The sequence below is a fragment of the Oratosquilla oratoria genome, chromosome 15 (genome assembly GCF_046742065.1).
Source record: "Oratosquilla oratoria isolate Oo_2021 chromosome 15, ASM4674206v1, whole genome shotgun sequence".
NCBI classification, from domain to species: Eukaryota; Metazoa; Arthropoda; class Malacostraca; order Stomatopoda; family Squillidae; genus Oratosquilla; species Oratosquilla oratoria.
In genome coordinates, this window is record NC_134791.1 from 45,640,549 (window position 1) to 45,650,968 (window position 10,420).

At 37.4% G+C, this 10,420-nt stretch overlaps 1 protein-coding gene across 3 annotated transcripts in view; it reads left to right on the forward strand.

Moving 5' to 3' along the window:
* Window positions 1-9,827, forward strand: part of LOC143033422 (uncharacterized) — a 22,045-nt gene extending 12,218 nt beyond the window's left edge. Inside the window, exons 1-2 of one of the 3 annotated variants that reach the window (XM_076198841.1) lie at window positions 4,776-5,271; window positions 5,634-9,827. In XM_076198841.1, coding sequence (XP_076054956.1) covers window positions 6,449-7,177 — 729 coding nt within the window. In that variant the 5' untranslated portion in view covers window positions 4,776-5,271; window positions 5,634-6,448 and the 3' untranslated portion in view covers window positions 7,178-9,827. Of the gene's footprint in view, window positions 1-4,775 lie in introns of those variants that run through there. The other 2 variants (XM_076198840.1, XM_076198842.1) reach the window with 2 other exon arrangements.
* Window positions 9,828-10,420: the final 593 nt, after the last annotated feature.

The following is a 10,420-nucleotide window of genomic DNA, read 5'->3' on the forward strand; positions in this document are numbered from 1 at the left end:
CGGAAACGTTCTTGCGTGACTAACTTACTCCAATTCTACAACACAGTTATCTCGAATTATGACAAAAGAAACAATATAGATTTAATATATCTAGACTTTGCAAAAGCTTTTGATACCGTCCCCCACGAAAGACTACTTACTAAATTAGCTTCACACGGAATAAGTGGTAGCCTATTAAGTTGGACTCGCAACATGGATTACATTCTACTGTTTCCAAATTTGCTGATGATACAAAACTGTGTGGAATGGCAAATGATCACTTAAACCAATTAGATATTCAAGGTTTAGATAAATTACAGCAATGGTCTGAAAAGTGGCTAATGAAAATTAACACAAGTAAATGCAAGGTAATGCACATAGGTAAAAATAACAGTAAGTACAATTACAAGTTATTTGGAAATTCGTTAACAAAAATGAATAGTGAAAAAGATCTCGGCGTAATTATCAGTAACGATCTCAAATCATCCAAGCAGTGTATTTCAGCCTCTGAGAAAGCAAATAAGATTCTAGGACTGATTGCGCGATCTTTTGACTTCAAAATTACATCATTTATTAACAAGCTATTTAAATCATTAGTTCGTCCACATTTGGAATATGCTGTTTCCATATGATCACCGAATCTCATTAAAGACACTGACAGAATGGAAAAAAAAGAACAAAGGCGAGCCACAAAAACTGATTCCAAATATCAAAAATAAACCATACGAAAATCGACTAAAACATATGAATTTGCTTTCTTTAAAAAAGCGTAGACTTAGAGGTAACTTAATACAGGTCTTTAAGATTCTATAGGGAATTGAGAACATCAAAAGTGACAAAATTTTTACACTGAATGAGAATCCGACAAGAAATAATGGTCTCAAGCTGTCATGAAATATATTTAATTTGGAAATAAGTAGAAACAATTTCGCCAGCTGAGTAGTTAATGAATGGAATAAACTTTCTCCAGAGGCAGTGCAATGTAGTTAATTTCGAAGCTTTAAGAATCATTTAAATAAACACCTAAGCAAGATGTTGTAATAATTATAATTAATTTTATATTATTTATTTGTTTTGTTATCATTTGTCTGTTTATCATTATTTGCTTAGTTCGTCCACATTTCGAATATGCTGTTTCCGTATGATCACCGAATCTCATTAAAGACACTGACAGATTGGAAAAAAGTACAACGGCGAGCCACAAAACTGATTCCAAATATCAAAAATAAATCATACGAAAATCGACTAAAACATATAAATTTGCTTTCTTTAAAAAAGCGTAGACTTAGAGGTAACTTAATACAGGTCTTTAAGATTCTGAAGGGAATTGATTACATCAAAAGTGGCAATTTTTTTTACACTGAATGAGAATCCGACAAGAAATAATGGTCTCAAGCTGTCAGGAAATAGATTTAATTTGGAGATGGGTAGAAACAACTTCGCCAACCGTGTAGTTAATGAATGGAATAAACTTCCTGCAGAGGCAGTGCAATGTAGTTAATTTCGAAGCTTTAAGAATCATTTAAATAAATACCTAAGCAAGATGTTGTAATAATTATAATTAATTTTATATTATTTATTTGTTCTGTTATCATTTGTCTGTTTATCATTATTTGCTTGATTCTCATTTATTATTGGTTATATGTCAATTTATTGCTACTTACTATTTACCTGTTTGTTTATTATTTAACTATATGCATTTATTTACGCATTTTATTTATTATTTACATTATCATAGTTTTATTTATTCATTTATTTATGTATTATAATTATGATTTTTTTCGCATCCGACCTAGATATGGACCAAAAGGTCTCCTGTCGGCATGCTGCGCCTTTGTAATCCCTTGTAAAGTTGTAGAAACAGCTGACCTTATCGCCTGGTGTGTTTTTTATATTTGTTTTGGTGCTTGTGTTCTGAAAAACTACATTGATACCAAACTCCTTAAGAATATTAGGAATGCAAGTACCAAAAGTTACTTTTTGCCAAGATTCTTCCTTTCCAGAGAACTGTGGTAGAAAGACTCTTTTGATAATTTATAGACTTTTGGAATTTTTAAGCCTGATCAATGCCATATATCTTTTACATCTTATCACCTAAGAATTTAGGACTACAGATCCTATCAGTTCTAAGAAGTTTAGATGATATAAAGGCGATTTTAGTTTTTGGGTAGTGATCTGCATAGAAATTGACATAAAATATATTCATATGCGTAAATAAGTCAGGGATGCCAACAGAAGAAATAGTATTTCTATCGATTTGAATTTTTACTTGTTTCATCGGATCAGATTGACTACTAGTGGTTCATCCATACCACCTGCCTGCCTCCCTGCCTGCAGACTGATCGATCGGTAGGTGAACTGAGGCGGTTCCACGACGTTCTTGACTGCAGTGTAGCGTTCTACTCAAACACTGGTTGCATTCAACCCTTTGACGTCATAAGGGGTATCGCCTCAGCAGAATTTAATCATCTGACGGCAGACAATTAAACATCGGAGTAGATATAGACCTTGTTTCTTTCAAATTGGACCGTCCATTCTGCGGTAGATTTCCAACGTCTGTTGAATCTGCATTCTTGCCTCATGAACATGGGGAATACATAGGTACCTACTACAATAACCTCATTTTTTCATGGCGGCCCTTAAGATCACTCACTCTACAGTTTGTTTTATCCATCTTGGGGGACACAGCCATAATGAAAAATTGTTCTGGAAGTTTCGAGGACATTCTCCAGGCCCCCCCCCCCTCAGATTGAGGCCAGCTCGAGGACGCTACTCCCCTCTTCCTATCTCATATGATTTTCTTTCATTCACCTATACTCTTTCTTATTCATTTTCCGATTAATTCAGTCTTTATTTACCTGATATTTTGTGCTTTCGTCTGGAGCTCTCGTTATGTCGTTTGACAAAAAAGGTTCATAGTTTTGCAATTTAGCAGTGTCACCCGGTATAACCAAATATTTTGTTGATCAGTGTTACAGCCATTATGCAAACCAAACCACGTCACTGACTCTGCCGTAAACAACACATAGTAAACATCTGCCGTAAACAACACATAGTACTGAATAACGAAATACAAATACTTGAGCACTGTACGTGACACAGTTTTCTACTTTAATTTCTAAATATACATACATATACCAAAGGCTTTTTCCCCCTTACAAGGGAGGTAGCGAAAAAAACAAAAGCATAAAATCCACTCCCACCCATTCCATCCCCACCTACTCCACTCCCATCCACCCCGTCCCTCTTATCTTGGCTCCTCCTGGATGACGAGTCATCCCTGCATCTCATCCACTGCCCTGGGTCAAAACAGTGTCGCAAGACTCAGCACATCCACAGCAAGGCCGCTTCATTAAATCGGCGACCCCTCCTCTCCGTCCCCTGATGCAGAAATTATTCTTATGTTATATAAAGTATTAATCATCTATATGCATCCACCTTTTCTTCAGCATTGATTTATATTATATTTGCTTTATTACAGATGGAAATAAAAAAAACGTTAGTTGTCACATTTCTAATTAATGATTTTCCATATCATGAACAATCACAGTACATGGAAAATGCAAACTTAGAAGCTAACTAATCACAAACGCTTATAGATGTCTAGACCAATCACACGCGCCATTTCATACTACCAAATTTGGCGCCGCGCAGCCTGCGTCTTCTCTAATGTATTGTTGTACTCATCGTCATATCAACGAGAAGCGAAGTCAGAAGTGATTTCAGACTGTGTGGTTATACTTGATTTTTTCTTTTTTCCAAGTATAAGGTGACTGAGATGATCGGGAACCTACGAGTGTACTACATGAGGTATTTGGAAAAAAACAGTGAAGCATAAGATGTCCCAATCAAGTCTGTTTGAGCACCTGTAATGTTATTGATCTGCGTAAATGACATAATGGATGGCACGACAAGCTACACAGACATATTTGCAGATGATACAAAGATGATGAGAAGAATAAAACACGAGGGCGACTACAAATTACTACAACACGATCTAACAATATAGAGTATATGCCGAGGGCGAATTGTGAAAGATGAATTTTACCGGAGCAATTACAAGTACTGTAAATGGGTACAGCCTCTAAAACGCATTTCATTACAATTTACTTAATGGGAGAACAATCACTTGCAAAAGTAAAAGGTGAGAGCTGTGGGAGTGTTGGTCACGGATACCTATCACTTGACAAACAATCAAATCGAGGGTGGAGCATACAGACAATTGGCGAACTTGAAACTAGTTTTTCACTACATGAACGAAACGATGAAAAAATAATGTTTAATTCCCCCAAAAATAAATTACCCAGCAGTAGTATGTTCTGTACAACGTGAAAGATATACAGATCAAGAAAATCCAGAGCATCGAAATTTGTTCCCAGCTTTGCAAATAAAAGGTACAAAGAAATATGGAAAACATTGGATATACCGTCACTGAAAGAAATAAAGAACATGTGGATGGGAGAGAGTGCAAGAGATCACTAAGGCCTGTAGTGTGCTACACAATGGTGAAGGTACCCTTCAATGAAAGAAAGGAATTATTTAAACGCCAATTCTCTCGGAGCTGTTTATTGAAAATATAACGCGAAGTATACTCGACTAAATCCGATGTCTTGGTAGCGAGACATAATTCTTTAAGCAAGAATGACATGTATTACATTTAATAGCACCACAAATACATTTACTTACGTATTACAATTTAAAATTTATGGAATAACAGTACTAATATTTACAGACATTTACACATATATATGAGAGACTTAACAGTGTTAATAAGGTTGTAGCTCCATAATGCAAGTTTTAGCGGGGTGACAATATCAATAAAGAAATTTACTTATGGTGCGCGAATTCTACAGAGAACGAAGCTTTAAGGCATGACCTTGCTACAGGCCTACACTAGACAGTTCAATGTACTTTACCATCTACCATCCCTCAGCGCTCACTACATGGTTAGTCACATTTGTTAACCACTCTGTTGGTAAACCAGTTTTTGCCTATTGCCTTCTTAAACCTAAATGTGTTCATTTTAAACCCATTATTACGATTCCTACCCTGTTGTCTTAATATGATGACCTAGCTTGCATCATCCTTGTTAAAGCCCTTGAACCATTTGAATACCTCTATTAGATCACCCCTCACTCTTCGTCTTTCCAGAGAGTGCAATGTAAAAGATGACACCGTAGTAGTGTCCAGGCCATTAAAAGGAGAGGATAAAACTAACAAATCATCTTTTGGTTTAGGACGGGAGAGCATCATGAGCTCATGGGAACAAATTGAAGAAGACCACTACCTGAAGTATGTCAAGAAATTTTTCCATATAGATGCATCAACTGTAGTAGCTTAGATGATATAGCCTAAACTAAAACCATAAGCAAATTCAAAATTAGGTGTGAAGAAAAAGAGAAAGGACCCCAAGAGTGTAATCCCTTTACTGCATATTACTATTAAGTGAATGTAATTAGGTAAATACAGCAGTATCCTATAAATTTTCATGGAACTAAAGTAAATTAAGAAACACGTAATATGCAACATCTCTTTTGGTATGAAATAACTTCACATATATCACGAAATATCACTAAATCAAAATCATGAATATATACGTGTGGTTACTACGATATGGTCCCTATAATTGAATTATACAAATGACATGTTTGCAGGAAAAAAATATATATAAAGATTATGACAGCGGAGCGACTGTCCTGAAGAATCGAAGCACAACACCGGAACAAGTACCAAATACAGAGGACATCAGAAATCCGAAGATATTTTCTTCTGCACCAGAGCTAATAGAGGTTGGAACCAGTGTTGCCACTCCTTGGCTTTTTTCCCAATATCTTGACATTTTTGCCATCAACTTGGAATCTTGGAAATAAACTGTAAAAAATGAACAAATCTTGGATTTTTTCGCCAAATTGTAGACAATTGCTTAAAGTATTAGTTTAATAATAGAATATTCTCTTTGCCACTTAATAAAGTATGAGGTACACTATGTTAACAACAGAGGACAAATTAAGTTTTAAATTTTAATTCATGAGATTATTGAAAAGTTAAGGCTGGAAATCACGACTTGCCAACTAAGTTGTCTTCTATGAGTTGACGCGTCCATTACACGTTCAATACGTTTGAGACGTTTCTCTCCTAGTCCGCCAGTCCTCTCTAGCTCATAAGTCGTGCGTGTGCGGTATGTGAGACCTGTGGATAGTTATTCAACCCTACTTGATTTAATTAGAAATCATTATGAGTGACTCTGAAGAACCAGGGTATAGTGGTGATGTTACCCCACCAAAGAGAAAAGCGAAAGTGACGTGGTATCAGCAGGCATTTAGAAAGGAATGGATGGAGGATGATGAACTGAAAGATTGGGTACAACCAGATCCTGCTGACAAATATACTGTCTTGTGTACTGTATGTAGCAGCAAACTCAAGAATTGCAATAAGTCGTCTCTGATGGCACACAAAGTTTCCATGAAGCATGGAAAGTGAACCTCTTCAGGAAAAGGAAGAGCTTTTTCGATATGACTGCAAGCAGTTTCTAATAGAATTGTGCATGCAGATGAAAAAGAGATTTCCTTTTGAAGAAAATAGCCTCATTGCTATGTTAAAGGTAGTGGAACCAGCTGAAGCTCTTTCTACAAAGAGGGACTTGAAATCTCTTGGAAAACTTGCAGTACATTTTCCAACATTGATAAAGGAGGATGAGCTAGATTTGCTGCAAGAGCAATGGCGAGATCTTCTATATGCAAGAGACACACTTAAAGGCATAAGTCAGTCTGCAACTGTTTTCTGGAATGATTTACTTTCAGTGAAAGATGGGAATAATAAAGAAAAGTTTAATCTTCTTGCAACATTTATGTGCAACTTATTAGCTCTGTCACACTCATCTGCATGTATTGAAAGAATTTTTTCCCAAATAAACCAAGTTAAAACTAAGCAAAGCAACAGACTAGACACAAATACAGTTGCAAACCGTCTATTGGCCAAGCAAGCCATCACAAGACAGGAAGTGACTTACCAGAAGTGGGAGCCATCTATTTCATTAATCAAAGATGCAAAGTTGGGTCACTGTCACATGAGATATAAAGAGAGGGAAGAGTCCAGGAAGAAGAGTAACACAGCAACTTTATATCATAGTGAAGTCAATGATGTTGATGATGAGGAATTGGAGGAGGACCCTATGCCAGTATCCTTCTTCCTGCAATAATACCATTGTCTGTAAAGTATTTGGTGTGTAGAACTTCCTCTTCTAGCTAAATTTCCTATTTTAAATAAGCCACAATCCATTTCAAGAGCCATGTCACCTTGTTTTTCGCAAGTATCAGTATAAAAAATAATCCTTGGATTTTCTTGGATTTTTTCGTAGGGTCATCTTGGCATTTTTACATTTTGTGAGTGGCAACACTGGTTGGAACAAGCTCTCAAGTTCTCAAACGACATGGTTTCCGGCGCAAACAATGAAACCTTCAAAAGACTCCTGGCCGCCGAATGGAAGAATCACCCAAACCTATACGAGTACCGCTTTTCCTACAAGCACTGTAGCTCCATGTGATGTATCGCACCTCGGAAATAGGTCAGCTTCTTCACTGAAGAGAATCTGTGCCGAAACCTTGGTAAACCGCCTCAATACTCGCCGGGTAACTAATGACGGCTGCTAAAATAATTGTTTAAGAGAAACCAGCAGGGCAGTGTGTTGTAGATAATTATGTCTGCATCTGTAACAACATCAACGACACATTCACACGTATAGCCGATGTTAGATTTACTGGCGCGCTGTCTACTGTATAGTCTCATACCTGTCAAGCTACTGTGGTGTCTTGTCGTAAGATTTGGCGTTAGAGACCATAAGTTTGTGTATAAAACGGTAATTAAACCATAAGAAAACCATATTTTTTTCATTCAATATTTGTTTCAAATGCAGAATGAAAACACAATGTAAACACGACACAGTATGAACACTTGACGTGTTATCTAATATAACACATGAAAAGGGAATTTATTTCAATTTCTTTAAACAAGCACATTAAAAAACACCACTTGCGGAGGAAAACCGTAAGCTCTTACGCCGTAAGACTTGAAAATCATACAAATTACGCAAGACTTACGCAAAATACGTAAGACTTGACAGGTATGAGTCATATTTACAATTCATGGGGTATCGCTGAAATGACATTGAATCAAATCAGAGGTTGAAATGTAAGCCCTGTTCCCAGCATAATTAGTGAATGTTCTATATGGGCATGTTTCCCTGATGTTGATCATACACACAAGGTTGTCTCCTTGATGGAGACAAAGGGAACATCCACAGAATTCATGGTTGGGACAAATTTATCAAACTTGTCCAGAGTTGTTTGGAGTGAGAAGGGTGTTTGCCTGGGAGCTTGCTTCGAAGGACCGTGGAGAATGGCGACACGTAAGTGAAGCAACGCGCTCCTTGGCGTATGCTCCCAATAGCAAACCGCAATTTTGACGTCATATTTACCACGCTCTCTATCGGCAGTTGGGCAAACTACCAAGCACCGAACAAACTCAGGAATTTTGTATACGATAAGCGAGTAACAATGACGACATGCCATTCGTTTCTAAAGGTTTTATCGTTAGAGGACAACGTCACTGGGGCCAAAATCGATATTCGACGTATTGAATGTTATTCCGACATTCAAATGAAGCGTTGGTTGGAGTGTCAAGGAATAAAAACGAGTGGAAACAAACCCGAAGTTGTGGAAAGGCTATTTTTCACGGCATCATATTGCCGGTCTGGTATTTTCTTAGCATGTCTAGGCTTTGTCTCAATTTAGTTTCTCCATGTATTACAATACCCAGTCATTGCAATGCTTTAAAGCCTTTAAGGTCGTACTTAATCGGTGTTTATTCTAATTAAAATGGCTACGGGCCCTAGTTAACGGGGGCCTACTAATGGCATGCTATGCAGTGCATATTGCATAGGCTACAGCAAATTCAAAATTTATTCATTTGCTTTCGCATGTTAGGCCAAGGGGGTCATTCAATTGCCAAGGGGAATTTAATTCTGTTTCAAAATAAGTATGTTCCTACTACATGTACGTGTCTTGTGTGTGTGTACTGATCTCCAAGGCCTAGTTTGTCAGGCTTACCTATTTTAGTTTAATGGGAGGTTAAGAGACTTATGTGGTTTCCATCTCTCTAACACATCTTAGGTATGAATGTTAATAGAATTGTCACCACTTCACATGATTATGAAGCCTACAATTTAATTTTCTACATCACTAATGATCATGTCTCTGTAGTACATGCATGCGATGTTTCTTGAATGGCACATGTATGAAAATATAACTTTGAGTAAGTTAGAACACTAAGATACACATTTGTAGCATTTTATAGTCTTGATTTTATCCAAAGAGTTCTTAAAAGTGCCTGATAGCAGACGAACTTTTCAATGTCGTAGTTATGTTTTCCACCACTAGGACAACTAATGACGTAAGGGTTGTTTACATTCTTGGACATGGCCACCGAAACGAAAGTGACTTCACATCGAGTGAAGAAGATTGATTGGATTTGGATGCCAAGCTTCATATTTATAGGCAAATGTTTCAAGGATCCATGAATTACATCTTATTTTATCTGCGATAAGGGACAATAAAACAGGCCTATGTAACAAAGGGTACAGAGAAATCGTTTGACTGAAGGAGAGAGAAAGGCTAGCAAAAGATACTCGCAGACATGTCTTTAAAATTATCTGCCATAGGTAGTGGTTCCTGTGGGGGAAGCCATCAATCATATGACTGGCACTGTCACCATGGTCACTTTCACATTCCATCCCAATTTCGCTGGTATGGGAATTGCAGATGGTGAATATTCATCATATGCATTTTGTAACAGCTGAAAGAAATAATTATGTCTATATCAGTACGAATTCCTCCCTCCTGATCCAAGATAATTAGGCTTAATTCCTGTTGGGGTGGCGGTAGTGGGGGAATTCCACTTGTATAACTCAAATAATAATAATAATAATGATAATAATAATAATTTGGTTGACTCTAATTGACAAGACATGGCCATAGGCCTACTATGGAAGACCCTGTCATCATGGCCATGCCTGTCACCCTGGTGGTGTGGGGTGATCATATTTATAGGCCTACAGGCCTAGCTAGCCCATGTCATAACAATACCAATAATCTGCTTAGGCCTAGCCAAAACATCGTTAATCAAGCCTAACCATGCTTGTTAACGATTGTCAGTGAGAGCGTACATGACACAGGCCTACCTATACACATGATGCAGTTTGATATACCTACCTCCAGGCGTTGTCTTTTTCAATAGCAGTGCTCCTTCGACGGCGTTTACTTGCCGAACCTGGGCTCTTGTCGATGACGAAAATTGTCGGTGTTGCATCTTCATTTAGAATGAGATTCATGCTAATTCCCAGTGACTCGGCAAGGCCAGAGTCCCGAGGTGCTAAGATAAGAGGGAG